Below are 18,498 nucleotides of genomic sequence, written 5' to 3' on the forward strand. Positions count from 1 at the left end.
CCCCTAGAACTGCCTGGAAGACCTGCATGAAGCTCTTGGCTGCTGGCAGTGGCTTTCTTGAGTCTGGCTGTTGTGGTGATTTGGGGCAGTGAACCAGCAAATGGAAGATTTCTGTCTCTAACTCTGCTCCTCCTTCTGTGTAAATCTGCCTATCGAATAAATAGATAAATCTCAAAATTTAATGAAAACAGTAATTTAAGAAGAAGAAGAATAGGACTGATCATACTGGCCATAGATCTTTATGAAAATTAGCTTCCACGACCTGGTGCACGTAGGCACACATGCACATGCGTGCGTACACACACACACACACACACACACACACACACCATGCTGCTCCTTCCTGTTGTTCACCCATCTTGCTGATTGAAAATCCACTTCACAAACTGAAGTGAACTTGCATGAACGCTTTCAGCTCCCCAAACTTTCAATTTGGCTAAACACACTGGTATATAATCTTTAGCTCACAGAATCTGAAGTTGGTAACTCCTGAAGAGTAGTTGGCATATTGCATAGTACATGAAAGGTATTAAAAAAAAAAGACTTAGTTATTCAAAGTCAGATGAGGAGAGAGAGAGAGAGAGAGAGAGAGAGAGAGAGAGAGAGAGACAGAGAGACAGAGAGATTGATTTTCCAGTTGCAGGTTCGCTTCCCAAATGGCTACAATTGCTGGGGCTGGGCTGGACTGAAGCCAGGTGCCTGCAGTTCCATCCAGGTCTCCCATGTGGTCACGGTTTTCCAGGTACATTAGCATGGAGCTGAATGAGAAGCAAAGCAGCTGGCATTCAACTGGCACTCCAGTATGGGATGCCAGAGGCACTGGCGGCAGATGAACCCCCATGCCACAGTGCTGGCTTCAGCTTTCTCAGTAACTAATTGATAGTTACTTTAACTTTTCATGAAGAACCTGGAGAGCTCAGATACTTATTAATTGGTTTATTAATGACCAGAAACTCCCATTTTATTCTAATTTAAGAGCTTTCATCATTAACTTTCTAACTAGTAAAAGTGACTGGTGTTGGGTGTAACTGTTGATAGACTGAGTCCTCCTGAAATATTTTCTTCTGAGGGATAACAGCTTGTTTGAGGAAATGAGCATGACATGTATCTGAGGATAGTGTATTTAGCAGAAATCCCTTTATTTTCTGTGTTTATTTACAACCAGAAGTTTGTTAAGCTAGTTCCCAGCTATTATAATTAATGCTTGCTGGAGTCATAAGGAGTAAATAAAGAAATCCTTGAGACAAACCCAGAGATGATTTGATTTCCTGTGCTAAAATAAATGCAGTAGGCTTCTATTCAGATCTCCCACAATTGATTTTCTCAATTACTAACCAAAAATATCACTTGAATAACTGTAATTTTGCAATACTTCTCCAAAGTTTTATTATTTGCTCAGTGTTCACTTCCTATGTTTGCCTCCAAAATGATAAAAGCTTCATCAGTTTGAGAAAACTTTAACAGCTCTTTTATGTAGGAGTTGTGAAGCAAGATTAGTAGATAGCAGTTTTGAAATTATCTGTGGGAGCCTGAGGTCTGTTAGTAGTAACCCATTTTGAGGGACAGCGATTTCCCTGAGTGGATGGAGCATTACCATTCCTGAGGCACGCAGTCTTTCCATAGGAAACCTTTCGTGTGATCATTTCCTCTCCTAAGATTTGTAAATACAACCTAATAGAGGTTAATGCAAAAAGAAACCATCAGAAATTCAGTAACAAAGGAAGTCTGTATCAATCAAAAAATTTAAAATTAGTGAGATGTCATGTATGTGTTTATTTTTAATTCAAGTAGAGGTATAAGATCTCGTTCTATCTATGCTTTATACTTGATGTGAATATTATCTGAAGGGAGTGTAAAGAACAGTGCAGCTGGTAAGGGTAAAACGGATAGGGAATTAGATGGGAGTAAGTGTACTGCCACTGTCTCCTTGATGTCAGTGTGTGACACCCACCGACCTTCCCAGGAGGCATCTGTGTCTTCCAGAACCAGTAAAGAAGTGACACCATGATGTTCATTCGGACAAGCAGGGGAATCTCAGAAATCTTCATACGAAGGACCAAACCCCATTGGTTTATTCAATTAAGGCATCACAACTGGCTACATAAGAGATGCTGATAATGAAAGAGAGCCTTTTACACTTTTAATTTATTGTTTTTCTCCTTGACCATATTTGGGGATCCTGTCTGGCCTCCCTGGCATCTGTGCTAATGGACAGTTCTCTGACACTCATGGGAGATGGTTCACATGCCGGTGTGAATGTAGATTCAAGCTCTTTTACACTAAATGGATTCCTCTGCTTGGAATTCTTACCAATGTGACAGTAAGAGCCTCAAACAAAGATTGAGACACTTAGGCCCCAACATAAATTTTTGGAGGTGACACTTTCTTTTTCCTTTGCCATTTGTTAATGTAGTTCTGCTGGTCACACACATATGTATAATATTATGTGTATATGTGTGTACAATGAATATGTAAGAAATTCATGTGAAATATATATTATGAAAAATATGTGCATGAATTTCAAAGATATTTTATGCCAAAACTTTTAATTCTGCTTTCCCACATTTTTTAAGCACCCAAGCGCATAAGTAATATACATGTAGTTTGAGTTTATCTCAAAAGGAACATTTTTGAGGAGGAAACTAGTTCCTTTGGCACTATTCATAGCGTGTAGTTGGGGTGGATCACTGTGACCAAAGACAGATTAAAAAGAAAAAAGTTAAGTTTAATAACACATATACATGGAGATGCCCTAGAAAAAGAGAGTAAATTTTCAAGAGTTAGCTTTGCAGGTAGGCTTAAATTCAGTAGATCTGTGGATTTTCTTCCTACACTTTCAGCTACCTGAAATCATCTATAGAGTAAAAATATTGAATGGTAAATTACAGAAATTTTTAAAAATGCAAGTTGTGTGTGTGTGTGTGTGTGTGTTTAATTTGCTTTGTTTCTTTATGTTTACTAAATACATAAAAAGAGAGGCAGGCAAATGGAGGGCTGTCACCTACTGGTACACTCTTCAGGTGCCTGTAATGGCCAGAACCAGAGGCTGAGAATCTAAGCCAAGTTTTCTAGGTGACTGGCAGGAACCCAGCCACTTGAGCCATCACTGTTACTCCCCATGGTCTTTATTAGAACAAAGTTGAAATCACGAACCAGACCTGGGAATTGATTCCACATATGCGACACGTACAACGTAACTGATTAACCAAACACCTCCCTCGATTACTAAGTTTTAAATTGTGTGCTATTCTAACATGATAAAATCTTGCCCTGTTCTACTCCATCCTGTGGAGGACATGAATCATCTTTTTTCTCTGGGGTATCCACACTGCATATACTGCCTGCCCATTGTCAATTATTTGTTTTTCGTTTTAAGATCATTGATTGTGGTGATACAACCGCTCTTATGTCCAAGTATACCTTGTTTTACTAAGTAATGACTCAAAAGTGCAAGAGTAGTGGTGCGGTCATTTCAGATATGCCAAGGGAAACTATAATAAATAAAGAAGTGAATTTTTAAAAGCAGTGAAAAGCTGAAAGCTCTTGACTTAATATGATGTCAATAACAAATCTACCTCTAAAACTATAAAGAAGGAAAAAGAAATGTCATGTCAGTTTTCCTATCACACCTACGACTGCAAAAGTCATGGCTGTGTGCATAAATTCTTAGTTAAGATGGAAAAGATGTCTTAGATTTGTGTTTGTATAGATACACGCTGCGTCAAGATTTTGGTGCTATCTGCAGTTGCTGTGATATGCTGCAGATATTGGAAGGTGTTCCCTCTGGGACTGGGAAGTGAGTGTTTCTGAATCTTATCCATGGAAAGAAAGTCTTGGGTAGGCCCGGTTGTGAAAAGGTGCCGGGAAATGCACAAATTAAACAAGCATAAAATCTGTTGCACAGATCTGAGCTGAGGTTTCTCCTGAGTCTCTACAGGTGAAGTTACCCTTCTTTTATCAGTAAACACAGGGAGACACCCCTGTAAAGTGATATTTCAATTACAGGTATATATTTTCCCATCCAGACAGTAACTTCTTTGTTTTCAGCATTTTTCCTATGTCTGCAGTTTCTCGAAATATTCCCCATGCCATAGAGGCACATTTTTGGGTAACATATTCTGATCTCCTACAGATATATTTTGGGGTGGAATATTTTGGTTTTCTATACTGCATGCAAATGTTGTAGAAATAGAGAATCATTTAAGCTAGAAATTTCCTTTGCCTACTTAAGAGAAAATCACCAAATGCTTGATGTTTATTTTGAGAGCAGAAGAACAGTTTTCATTCATTTTTGGACTAGTTAAACATAATTTCTTGCACATATGTTCATGCTCGGTTCTATTTTTCACAATTCGTAACAATCAAGAAAATTAGAGCAACTATGGAGAACTGAAGTTATGAAATTGTATGTAACATGTATTTACTTCTCTTCACAGCACTGGAAAGCATGGAAGGATATTATTATAGGGACAATGTTTCGGTGGAAGAATTCCAAGCCCAGATAAATGCAGCCTCATTGGAGAAAGTGAAACAGTACAACCAGAAACTCAGGTGTGTAACAGACCAGGTTACATCTCTTTTTCTTGAAATATTTGACAGGAATGTACAAATAAAATTTCTGATATTGTTCACTGTGGTAGATTATTAAGGATGATAACTATTTTACTAAAAAGTTTTATCTAGCATCTACTATTTCAAATATCCTAGTAGCTGTACTTTTTATTTTTCTACCCTGTTTACTTATTTCATTTTTTCAAGATTTACGAAATTGTTTGCTTTATATTTTTAAAAAAAGTTAAAAATTCATTTATTTTATGATAAAGTTTCATAGGCAATGATTTCTATATTATTACAACAGTATATTCCTTCAAAAACACTAATAGGTCCATCATTCTGCTATTTAAATGTGTCCTAACATTGTAGGAGTAGGCAAGGCAGAAAGTTCAGCATCCTATTTTCAAGATCTATTTAGCAGTTTTATTGTCTGTACTTATTAAAAATAAAATCATTAATACAAAATGTTTTGGATATTTTACAATAATATCTTGATTTCTGAAATAGGTAAAGGAAGGTGATTAAAATATGTGGTAAATCATTTCCAGGAAAAATACATTATTGACATGTACTATGGTGTTGCCCCTGAGGGGTTCATTAGAGTAAGGATAACACAGGTTCTTCTTTTTAATGATTTTTTTAATTTTATGTTACAATTATGTAGGGTCTGGGATTCTACCACTAAATTCCCGCCCCCCAAGTGATTTTCCTCATATCGTTACAATAGTACAGCCCTTCATAACAAGGTATAATTCAAAAGTCTGTTATTTAAGTGTGCCCCAACATTGTTGTTACAGATAATGTCAGACATTCCAGCATTCCATTGTCTAGACATATCCAGCAGTTTCAGTGGGAGTCCATCTTTGATTTGGAAGTAGGCATGCATATTGAATTATATCTTCACATCTGGATATGGTAGTATCTATTACTTCATCACCATACATTGTCTTATGTGAGAAGCTACAAAATAAGGTCAATAATAAAGTTAAAACAAAGACAAAAAGAAAAATGAAAAAAAAAGCATCTCCATAGAGTTGAGAAAATGCGCCACTGATTGACCAACACATGGGTGACAAAAAGAAAACACAGAAGCCTAATTTGCATGATGGTTTGCTTTTATTAGAGAGAATACATGGTATTTGTCCTTTTGGACTTATTTCACTGAGGATGATGGTCTCTACTTGGGACCATCCAGTTGTAAATGGTATGATTTCATTCTTTTTAACGGCTGAGTAATATGGCATGGAGTAGATGTACCACAGTTTCTTTAAACACTCCTCTTTTTACGGACATCTGGGTTGTTTCCATGTCTTTACTATTGTAGATTGGACTGCTATAAATATAGATTTACAGATCTTTTTCTCATATGCGGTTTTCATTTCCTTTGGGTATATTCCTAGAAGTGGGATTCCTGGCTCATATGGCAGGTTTATTTTCATTTCACTAAGTACTCTCCATACTGATTTCCATAGTGGTTGTACTAGCCTGTGCTCCCACCAGCAGTGAAGAAGAAGGGTACCTTTCTGCCCACATCCACGCCAGCGTGTGCTGTTAGTAGAGTTCTGTATTGGAGTTAGGTGGTAACTCAATGCAGTTTTCATTTGTATCTCCCTGACAGCTAGCAAGCCCAAGCATCTTTTCATATATCTGTTAGCCATTTGGATCTTTTCTTTTGAAAAATGTCTGTTCATTTCCTTTGCCCCCCCTTTTTTTTTTCGCAGGGTTGTTTTTATGGCTGTCCCTGGGTTTCTGAAGCTCTTTGTAGATCTTGGATATTAGTCCCCTATCACTTGTGTAGTATACAAACATTTTCTTCCATTCTGTTGGTTGCTTTTTCACTTTGTTAATTCTTTCCTTTGCTGTCCAAAAGCTTTTTAATTTGATGTAGTTCCATTTGTTTATTTTGTCTTTGACTACCTGTGCTTTTGGCGTCTTTTCTAAGAAATCTTTCCTTGTTCTTATTTCTGGGAGAGTACTTCCTATATTTTATTTCAATAATTTGATGGTTTCTGGATATAGATTTAGGTCATTGAATCGTTTAGAGCTGGTGTTTGTATAATGTGACAGACATGGATCTTGCTTCTTAATTCTGCAAGCTGCTGTCCAGTTGTTCCAACAGCATTTGTTGAATAGACTAGATTTTTTCCCTGGATTGTTTTTCATTTTCTTGTCAAAGATTAGTTGGCCGTGCATGTGTGGGCTCCCTTCTGGTGTTTCTATTCTATTCATTGATCTTCTCTGTTTCTGTGCTATCAGCCTGTTTTCATGACCACTGCTCTGTAGTATGTCTGAGGTCTGAAATTGTGATTCCCCCAGCTTGATTTTTATTCTTCAGCATAGCTTTGGCTGTTTGTGGTCTCTTGTGTTTCCAAATGAACTTTTATATCTTCTTTTCTATTTCTGAGAAGAATGTTGTAGAGATTTTGATTGGGATTGCATTAAATCTGTATATTGCTTTTAGTAATAAGGACATTTTGATGATGTCGATCCTGCCAATCCAGGAGCATGATAAGGTTCTCCATTTTTCAATGTCTTCTTCTATTTCATTTTTTAATGTTTTATAGTTTTCATCATAGAGCTCTTCCACATATTTAGTTAGCTTAATTCCTAGGTATTTAAGATTCCTCTCTGTTATTTTAAAGGGGACTGTACTCAGAATTTCTTTCTCAGTCGTGGAATCATTTGTGTACACTAGTGCCATTGATTTGTGAGTAACACAGGTCCTTAAAATATCAATTCACAGCTGTGGCCCTCATGCAAAGACATGCTCAGTGTGCAAGATGTGAGAATCTATGTGCTGAGTTTGTAAAAAGAAGTACTTGTGAATACATATGTCACTATTTGCATTTTAGTGCTTTTCCTGTAAAAATTCTGTTACTGGTAAATGGAAGGGAAATTTAACCATAATAAATGAAATGTTATAATTTAGAAACTGATATTTTTAAGATTCATATATTTCACTTGAAAGAGTTAGAGCGAGAGGAAGCAACAGAAAGAGAGAGAATATCAATCTTCCCTCTATTGGTTCACTTTCCAAGTGGTTTCAGTGGCCCAAGCTGAGGTAAGCCAAACCCAGGATCCAGGGGACCAGCTGGGTGTCCCATATGGGTGTTAGGGGCTTACACACTGTTGTCACATACTATTATAGTGTTGTATTTTGGACCATCTTCTGCTACTTCTCCTAGTCCATTAACAGGGAGTTGGATTGGAGATAAAGATGCTTGGTTATGAACTGGTGTCCACATGGGATGCTGGAGTCACAGGCAGCAGCTTTACCCACTACACCGTAATATGGGTCCTGAAGCCTTAATTTTAAATATATTATTATCATATACCTTTCTTCTATAAATTTTCTTGTTGTCAGGTCACTTTAAAACTTGCTTGACAGATTAGAGCTTTGAGTTTTAAAATTTTTTTTCTAACTTTAGTCTTCAAAACTCATTAGTATTATTGTGGCATTGCTTACTGTTTAATAGTATGTGGAGATCCATCCGTTTTTAATATACCCAACAGGGGGCAATGTTGGCACCAGTATTTCAAATCAATTGACTGGCTTTTTTTTCCTACCCTGTCTCCCACACGCTCTTTCTTCCCCAGGATTCTTTACTTCATCTGTTGCTTTATAACTTAAAGCCTTCTGCTTTAACCACCAAGATATTTTTTTAATTATTCATTTTTTTCTCTTCCAGCTAAAATGCTGTTGGAGCTCCCGATTTTTCCGACACAACTGTCAATTAGACTGCCCCAATTTTATTACCATTTCTAAATTACTATTTCTCAAAGACATATAACATATTGACTCATATTACAGGAAAAGCGTTATTGAGGAATCTTGAATTCTTATGTATATCTCCTAAGAAATTCTGACTTGAAGAAGCTTGCATTTAGTCTCATGAAAATTCTTTCCATTGATAACCATGGCACCATGAAAGAGAGGCTGCGGCTTTAGAACTGATGACATTTTATCCCTGGATTATGTTTGAGATGTGGATGTAACATTAAAGCATTGAGGAAGAACACATGGCCCTGAGTCAACAGGCTAGACCTCTGTTTGCTAGCACTGTACTCCATTGCCTCAAACCAAGGCTGTGGTGAGCACTTCAGGGTTTGCTTCCTGATGATAGCTTAGACCATGTGCCTCACCACGTTGCTTTTCTGTTCTGAGGACTTTAGTGACTTCTTACTGCTCTCAAAAAGGTGTCAAAGTAACCCCATTGTGATCGTTACAATTTTTCTTGACTTGATGCAAGATGTCTTTTCTCTGCCAATATATCAGTTATACTATTTTCTGTTTCTAAGCATGTACTTTCCTGCCCTCTTTGATGCCTTAGTACCCATCATGTTCCAGCTTGTGGTGAAACTTCTCTTCTTGCAATGCAATATATTCCTCTAGTGTGGCCTCCTTAATAAAATAATTTTTCTGAATTGGGGTCTGGGTGATGCTTGGTCTAGGTTTTCTAGAAGCACCCTTGGATTGTCAGGTGCAGCCAAAATTTAAGAATAGACTTCACATAGAGGTAATTCTCAAAGACTGAATCTTGTCTATCAACATCAGTGTCATGGGTGAATTTGCTGAAACTCTTTGCTGGAGCCAGCAGCCTGTGTCATGACAAAGCTTTCCTGGTGATTATTTTAAGATTTATTTTTTACTTTTTTTGGAAGGACAGATATACAAAGAGAAGGAGAGACTGAGAGAAAGATCTTCCATCTGCTGGTTCACTCCCCAATTGGCCACAATGGCCAGAGTTAAGCCTATCTGAAACCAGGAGCCAGGAGCTTCTTCCATGTCTCCCACACAGGTGTAGGATCCAAGGCTTTGGGACATTCTCTACTACTTTTCCAGGAGACAAGCTGGGAGCTAGATAGGAAGTAGTTCAGCTGGGACAGGAAATGGCCCCCATATGGGATCCCTGCATATGCAAAGTGAGGATTTAGCCATGAAGCTCTTGTGCCTGGCCCTTCCTGCTGATTCTTAAGCAGAGATTTCCAAACGAGTGTTGCTTGGTTAAATGACAGATGACCCTTCCATGCTCTCATTTTACTTTGTGGTGATTCGGTTTTTCTCCTTTATAATACAATTATGTGCACAAATTCTTCATCACTTAATTCCTGTGTAGGCTCTTTGAGATGAAGGATAAGTTGTCTTGGTGTCTCCCATTGTGTGTGTTAAAGTCTTTTCTATAGGAATCTGATCATGAATGTGTATGTCAGTGATTTTGCTTCTTCCCTCTCTGATGCAACCCTCCCTGAACCTCTTGCCAACGTGCTCGTTGCTTTCTGACTCTCTCCCATGGTGTCCATGCTGTTCATGCGCACGCACCCAGATCGTTCCCGAACAAGATTACTGCGTGCACTTAGACTATTTATCATCTTTACCTGAGCAACTTTTACGCCCAACCTCCCACTTTGCTTGCACTCCAGGCTTTGGAATCTGAGCAACAGGGTCCTAACGTCTGCCTACACGAGTGCATTTGGCCATTAGTTCTGACTTAATCACCAGAATCTGTGTAGCTGATCCAGTTCTATTCTCTGCAACCTCACACCCTCCCAACCCCATGTTTTCATGTCCCCTTTTTGGGTGGTCCTGTTATTTTCAGGAGGTCTGGGTGTGGAGATGACTCAGATTTCATTTCTGTGGCCACTTCTTCAGCTGGCACGATACTTGCTGGTTTCTCCCCAGTGGCTTGCTCTCCGATAGTGTGGCTGCACAAATCTGAGTGCGTTCAGCAGCCCATGGGATTTCACTCAGGTTTACCTCCCTTCCCAGGTGCTGGGGACAGTGCTTGCTCCTGTGGCTTTTTTATTTTTTTGGCTACACACTGCCTTTCAGGTGGGATTCCACCTGCAATCTCCCTTTGTCTCAGCTCCAGATCCACAGGACTGTTGTCCCCTTGGTGGGCTGCCTTCCCATAACTTGGTTCTTACTCACCTTCATCTTGAGCTGTGGGCTGCAACTTGGACATTTTCAGCCGCTGCTTTTGTCCAGGCAGCTCCACCTTCCCTCCCAGGCCTCGTCCAAACTCTGCTCTCCTAAAGCGGCCATTTTCCTTTTCCATTTCTGCAGTGCACCTGCTTTTCCCCCTTTGCTCTGTCTGCACTCAGGGCTACATCTTCCTACCTAACCCGCTCACTTGCTGCCTCCATTTATTGCATGTTTTATAAAGAACTGAAAGAGAGGATGTTGAAAGTTTTTAATGGAAAGAAATGATAAACGAGTATGGAAATGGAATGTTGATTACTCTGGTTTTATCATGGCTCACCATGTCCATGAATCAATTTTTCATGTTATATACTAAACATGTTTTCAGTCATTACACTCTTTTAAAATGTAACTTTTAAAAATTATAAAAAATGCAAAGGAAAAAGAAAACACAATCCGTCATTCATACTTCATTCAGCCTTTTCTTTGTGTATTCATACAAAATGGATACCTGAGAATATGTTTATTAATGATGCTTCATTAAAAAAGCACACATATCAATTGTATAGTATCTTGTAAGAGAACTTTGGAATGTTTTCTTCCTGGAGAATGCATTCTTAAGAGCACAAACTCCTCATTACCCATTGGGTGCCTGCTCTAGCAATTACCTCGTCTGTATCTTAATCTTGTTGCGTATTACTTTTCCTTCACACAGAAAGACACTTCTTCTATTCCAATGATGTCTCTCTTCCTGCTTTTTTCTTGAAGGAGGTGTTGATTTCTTCTCGGAATTTTCCTCTTGTACTCACAAATACTGTGTTCTGAACTGCTCTGAGCAATCCTTTCTTGGTTGTCAGAGCCTCACCCCAATACTCATGCCTCTTTAAAGGGTTATTTACTATCAGTCTTGAAAAGAAGCTCAGGCATGTGAATCATCTCCATATATCCCAGGAGCTTTTGTACACTTTCAGTGGAGCTATTCGTGCATTAATTTGTTAATATATTAACTGAGCTTCAGACTTCAGACTTTTCCTCCTCTACAGACAACAAATTCTTGGATTTTTTATTATGAAGCATTTTTTAGATTATGAGTTTCACAACAATCTCAAACATGTATGAGGCAGGTAGTTAATTTACAAAGTGTGATTCTTCCTGTGTTTATTGTCTCTTTTTGGGTGGTATGATTTCAGGCTCAGTAGGGTGGTTTCCCATGAGATAGACAGTACAGATTCATGTTACATTCTTGGAAGCAGAGTAGATGCCAACCGGAGCAGAAGCTTTGGAGGAGGCATTCATTAGTATGACCTGTGTCCGCTCCTGAGTGGGTTCTGTGCCACGGAAGACAAGTGAACCAATGGGAAAAGTGATGGTAGGCTGGACAAGACAGTGAACTCCATTCCAGTTAGGGTGATTGTTGCAGAACTGGAAGGAATAAGTAAAAGTAGTTTTGTATTTAAAACAAAAGATAGGGAGAGGCATTATGCTGTGATGGATTATTAAGCCAATACGTCGTGACTCCAGCATCCCATATATTGGCCCTGGCTCTAATTCTGCTTCTAAGATTTTGAATCAGCTTCTTACCATTGGACTTGGGAGGTAGTGGATGATGACTCAAGCAGATAACTACCTGCCTCACACATGACAGACTGGAGACTTGGATAGAGTTCCTAGCCCTGATTGCTATTAGCATTTAGGAGGTGAACTTGTAGATGGGATATCAATTCTCTCTCATTCTTGATAGATAGATAGATAGATAGATAGATAGATAGATAGATAGATAGATAGACAGATAGATAGAATGTAGATGGATCAATCATTTTTGGATAAGATTTTATTAAATTTTAATGACATATTGAGTCAATCACAATACTTTTTAGTTATGTGACTTGCTTAAAAAAACCAAGTGCGGGTAGGCATTGTGAAATAGTAAATTTAGCAGCTACTGGGAACACTGGAATTCCATGTTAGAGTGCTGGTTCTAATCCAGGCAACTCTGCTTCTCCTTTTAAAAAGGCAGTTACAGAGAGAGATGACATTGAGTAATAGAAATCTTTCATCCACTGGTTCATTCCCCAAGTGGCTACAATTGCTAGGGCTTGGCCAGGGCAAAACCAGGACGTTGGAACTTCATCCTGGTTTCTCACATGGGTACAGGGACCTAAGTACTTCGGCTGTCTTTCATTTCCTTTCCAGGCACATTCATAGGGAACTGAATAGACAGTTCAGCAACTGAAACTTGAGCAGGCACCCATAAGGGATGCATCTAGTTTTATCTACATTCACCATAAGGCCCTACCAATCCAGCTCCTTTCTAATGCTTTAGGGAAGTGTTAGGTGACAATTTGAGTACCTGAGTCCTTGCCACCTACCATGGGGACTCAGATGGAGTTCCTTGTTCCTGATTTTAGCCCTGCCCAGCCCTGGGTGTTGCTAACATTTACAGAGTGAACCAATGGATGGAAGATCTCATTCATTCTCTTTCCCTCTCACTTTTTTTTCTTTTCTTCTTTCTTTTATTTTAATCTTACTGTTGATAATGTTTACATAGTAGAGAAGGATGGACTCCCATGTGGACCACTGATTAGGGTGGGAAGGCTTGAGGAATTGGGGGCAAGTGTATGAAGCAATTGTTTCAACCTTTTTTTTTCTTTCTGTATCTGGAAAAAGAGATGTGAAAAAGAAAGGCTGCTTCCAGCAGCCTAACACATCTGTACCCGGGGATGTGGTATGGCCACATGGTGTATTCCTAGGATCCCCAATGTGCAGCATGTTCTGAAGGCATTGCCCAGGTATTTCAATAGTTCTTGGGTATTGTTGATTTCACAATCCCAGAGTTGAGAAGATCCTTCCAAGTTCCATTGTTTGACATAGTCCACCTTAGAGTCACCCTTGCCCAGATACTTGCTGTCAAAGCTTGGCCAGGCAAATTGTCCAATTTGCTCTGCCATCCATGGTACTCAGTGATCTGTCATGTCCACTGCCCAGGCCTCGGCAACTGAGGAGGCCCAGTTCTGACACATGCATTCCACAGTCAGATTTCAAATTCTGTGATTTTCACAGCTGTTGGTGTTTAGAGACCAGTGATCCAGTTGATGGCGGTGGAGGCTTATCTTCAAAGAAACCTCATCTGAGGTGACCCCAGACCTGTCTCCTGTGTGTGCAGGATCTGGCTCAGTCCATCACCCACTTCAGCTTACACACACACCACTGATTGCTGTAGGTGGGGCACTTCTGTCTCCAGCCCCATCTCATATGCAAACCAATGAATGCTATGCCCCAACCCAACCCTACCCCCACACACTTGGCCCTCACACACACCAGCAGGAAATGTAGCCTAGTCAGGGTGACACACAAAAGTCCCCACCAGGCCCGCCCATATCCTTGGTGTGTGTGTGTGTATGCCTATATATGTCACAGACTGATCACATCATTGGGTGCTACAGCCTTGTTCTCGGCTTGACTGATCCCTCTCTGCAGTCCACACTCATATCAGCAGGTGCTACCGCCTGTCCAGCCAGCCCTGCTCACCAACTCTTCTTCAAATGCTCACTGTTGGGAGTTGCAGCCCATTAGAAAGGTGCTCCCAATTGACCTTCTAGGCTCACTCCTAGCCCCAAATCTTGCACTTTCCAGGTGGTACTGTGGTCTGCCCTGACAAGACTTGCCCCTGGTCCCAGCACTTGCCAACTGAGGCTGCACTAAGCCTGACCATCCTGTACTTACTCTGGCTCCTGCACACACCAGTGGATATGGTCACTTAGCCCAGCCCAGCTCTCCCTCTAACCCAGGTCACATGCAAGTCAACAGGTGCCCAGTTTGGCCTGTCTCCAGTCCCAGCTCTCACCAGCAGGAACAGTGTCCAACAAGGGAGCCCCTGCAGTTCCTCTACCAGCTTGTCTGTCCCCCACCAGATCTCATATGTGCTGGTGGGTGTTGTGGCCCAGTCTGATATGGGTCACCACACCTCAGCATTTTCCAGTGGGTGCTGAAGCCTGGCTCCACCCGGCCTGCCTCCAGTTCCAGCTCATGCTGGCAGTTTCTGCAGCCTAACCCAGCCTGGACGGTCCCCAGTCTCAGCCCTAATGTGAACTGATTGCTGTTGTGACCCAACCTGGCCAGTCCCACACCCCATCTTGGATCTCATTTCTGCCAATGGGTGTTATGAACTGACCCAGCCCAGCCCACCCTCAGAACTGAATCACACATATGCTTGGTACTCTAACCTGGCTTCATCTGGGTTGTTTCCAGTATTGGTTCTTGAGTCACCTGCAGAGACTGCATCCTAACAAAAGAGCTCCCCAAACTCTTCTGCCAAGTCACTTCCTAGTCATAAATCTTGTGCATACTGGTGGATACTTGGCCTAGCCTGACTTGACCCACCTACTGTTCCAGCAGTTACAGCACTCTTGCATGACTGGCCCACACCCTTTCCTGCTCTTACTATTAAATGCTGCAGCAAAGCCCTGCCTGGCCCACCCCCAAACCCATCTTTTTAGGATGTCAAGACCTAGCTTAGCCTGGCCTAAAAACACCTTGACTCTCGCAAGCACCAGTGGGTACTAGAGCCTAGCCAGTCTGACCCACTCCACACCCATGCTGAGGGATGCTGCAGCCATGCCCATCCCAGATTCCTGCCCCCATTCCAGCTCTCAAGTTCACCAGTGAGAATCTTAGCTCAGTCAAGTCCCATTAGATACCTGATGAGGTCTGATCCCAGCCACAGATCTTGCCCATGCCAGTGTTTGCTCTGACCCCATGCAGCATAGCCCATCCCTGGCTTGATCTTTGCCTTCAGATGCTGTAGCCTCACGTAGGCCATTCTCCCTCCAGTCCCAGCTCTTGCTGGTGGTGCTGCAGCCAAGCCCTATGCAGCCTATCCCCATCCCTGGCTTTCATGCAAACTGGTTGGTATGATAGCCTAGCCCAGTATGATACATATCCCATCCTTATTCCTGCAAATGCCAGTGTGCTATGATTTGGCTTGGCCCAGCCAGTCAGATCTGCTGCCCCAAACCAGTGCACACACCTACCGTTCTTAGTCTGACCAAAACCCAACACTGACTCATAGGCTCACTATCAAGAGCTACAGCCCAACAGGGGAGTTTCCCAAGCTCTCCCACTAGGCACACTGCCTGACCCAAATCTCATGTGTGCCAGAAGGTGCTAGATCCTTATACAGCCTAGTCCAACACCCCTAGTCTAGACCTTTGTGTATGCTAGTGGATGTTGCGGCCTAGCGTATCCTACTCCCAAATCTTGGATGTGCCTATGGGTATTGCAGTGTGTACCAATCTGGTCTGTTCTGAACCTTCCTACCCATGGGTGTCAGCGAGTTCCATTGTTATACCAAGTTTGGCCAGTCACCACCCCCAGCTCTTGAAGAAACCAGTAGATACTGCAGTCCGACAGGGACAAGCCCACATATTCTTCTCAGAATTTGCCCTAAATCTGGTTCTCTTCCACACTGGTTAGTCTCATGGCCCAGCCTAACATGACTCGTCACCTGCTCCAACACTCACTGGTGGGTAATGTGGTCCAACCCTGACAGGTAGGCCACAAGCCCTCATTTTCATGTGCACTGGTGGGCAATGGGCGATGCTAACTTGCCCAGTTCTGCTGGCAGTGTGGGCAGGTGTGTCTGTCTGACCCAGGAAGATTCTGTAGTTTCCCTCCTTGAAACCCTTGCTTACCTTCAAGTGCAGTGCCCTTGTTGGCAGGAGTCACCCAAAAGTCATTCCTTACTTCAATGTACTCCCTCAGCATTCTTCCCTCCCACGTATCCTATGCCCCATTCCCATATAAATCCACAGCCCCTGCGCCTGAGAGCACATGGAGTCCACCCAGGATCTCAGATCTAGTCCTCTAACACATGTGTCAGTCTGGGATCCTACTACTCCACCCACCTGGGACTCAAGAATGTTAACAAGTTTTCAAGCCTGATCCTCTAGCTTAGCATGCTAGCATGCCAGCTTGGGACCCTAATACTCCTTTCCCTACTCCCACCCCCTGCCCGAGTGGGACCCAAAAGCATGCGAGAGCTTCTAAGATTGCTTTGCTCCACAAGCCCCCAGTCCGAGTCCCCAGGTTCCCCAAGGCCACCTAGGTACTGCCAGAAGGTGCTTAGGTGCTGGCCGCCTCTCATTTTCTCGGTCTTTGTTGCTTTCTATATCAATCATTCTGCCAAATAAATAATTATGTAATGTAAAAATGAACAGAAATAGCAACTCAATGTGTTCCATATAATCATGTCAAGAGCATATACAAATAATATGTGTTAAAAGCAGGATTTAACTAAAAGAATTTTGTGTCTTTAATGTCCGTATTTTGTTAATGTGTTGGACCATCTCAGTCAATGCAGTGAGCATCTACACTGAAAAGACTTACTATGTGTTGGTGTCAGCCCCCGGGCACTCTGATTTTGTACCATCACTCATTCATTCATCCAGCATATGCAGCAGTTACATTCTTTTGGAATTATCAAAATCAGAAAATGATTGAGTAACCAAACCCATTAAGCAAAGTGTAAGCTTGAAAAATGACATAAAGAAAATGTAAAAAGAGTTGATAACTAGGAGGTTGAGAATTTTGTGGCTACAGTCAGGGATGATGTTTGAACATCAGCATGAATCAGACCCAAGAATTCAGCCTTGCCAAATCTGGGGTGGCGGGGAGGAGAGATCTTGACAAACACACTGAGGCCATGTGAGGCATGGAACAGGCTATCATGCTTGAAAAAGACATGGAGAACCAACGGGATTCCAGCACTGAGGAGAGTAGTGCATGCTGAGAAATATTTGCAGGGGTCTATTTATGTAGGCCATGTACGTGGTGGCCATTGTACATAGTTGGAGATCTGGATTTTATTGTAAGTACAGTAATGATTGGAAGGTTTTTACTGAATTACTGTGGTGCATCTGCATTTTACGCATCATTTGCAAATGCAACTGAAAATGCCTAAAAGTTTCACAGGCAGCGGTGAAGCTGGTTCAGGCCTGCTGGTTGATCTGATTTTTCCTCCTCCCATCTCCTGGGGCAACGCATCCTAAGCTGTGCTTCTGAAGGTTGCTCCATGCTTTCTGGTCCTGACACTGGCTGTCTGAAGACTTGCTCGCTGGTTCAGTGGCTCTCCCCAGTGACTGAAGCTGAGACAGCAGAAATTTTGAACAGTTGTTTCTGAGTTATAACCTCCCTCTTGTGCCAAGTCAAAGTTATTGATTGATTTCCTTCTCATTGTTGGAGAGTAGCAACTTGTGAGTTGTTGAACTTTGGAACTACAACAAACTCCTCATACTCTTTTATTCTTTTTTTTTCCTACCTAATACTGTCATTTCTGTCAGCCTCATTGTTTCTGTTCCACACAAAAGTAGTTTATCATTTCCAAAGCCCTTTATGTTAATACCTCCTGATTTCTGGGGAAAAGCACCATGATGACATGGAAGGTCCATACTACTTGCGAACAGTGCACCATTTGTCAAACTTGCTTTTCAGGGCTTTAGGTTATGATTTCTTAAATATTACTTTCAGTATAAAGCAAAGGGTAAGCTAAAAGAGAAAAATAAAAAAAAACAAGTTGTTTGTGTGACTGGGGTCATTTATTCTGTCTGTGAATTAACAGCTTCCTGCTGATTGTGTGTGTGTGTGTGTGTGCGTGTGCACGCGTGCTTACATTTTTGGATATCTAAATGTAAGTTTACATTATTAAAAGAAAATAAGAAAATTGTTCTAGACAAATGTTCTCTTAAGTTGTGCTTAGCAAATGGAGAATGACACATTTTCTTAAAGCTTTTATGTATTGACTTTTGCTTTCATTCTATTTGAAAGCCAGAGAGACAGAGAAAGGAGAGAGGTCTTCCATCCAGTGCTTCACTTTCTAAATGCCACAGTAGCCCAGACGGGTGTAGGCCAGAGCCAGGGGAAATGATAGCTCTTAGCTGGTTGTCCCACATAGATGGGGAGGAGCCAAGTGCTTAAAGGCAACATCAGTGTCCTCCCAAGGTGCACATTGATAGGACGCTCTACTAGCT

The 18,498-nt window shown here is 41.4% G+C and overlaps 1 protein-coding gene across 1 annotated transcript in view; it reads left to right on the plus strand.

Annotated features, from left to right (window-relative positions):
- Positions 1–18,498, plus strand: part of PREX2 (phosphatidylinositol-3,4,5-trisphosphate dependent Rac exchange factor 2) — a 261,658-nt gene that overhangs the window by 193,114 nt on the left and 50,046 nt on the right. Inside the window, exon 35 of the mRNA XM_058668713.1 lies at positions 4,437–4,551. Coding sequence (XP_058524696.1) covers positions 4,437–4,551 — 115 coding nt within the window. The remainder of the gene's footprint in view (positions 1–4,436; positions 4,552–18,498) is intronic.

This window comes from Ochotona princeps, chromosome 9 (assembly GCF_030435755.1).
Source record: "Ochotona princeps isolate mOchPri1 chromosome 9, mOchPri1.hap1, whole genome shotgun sequence".
In the NCBI taxonomy this organism is placed as follows: Eukaryota; Metazoa; Chordata; class Mammalia; order Lagomorpha; family Ochotonidae; genus Ochotona; species Ochotona princeps.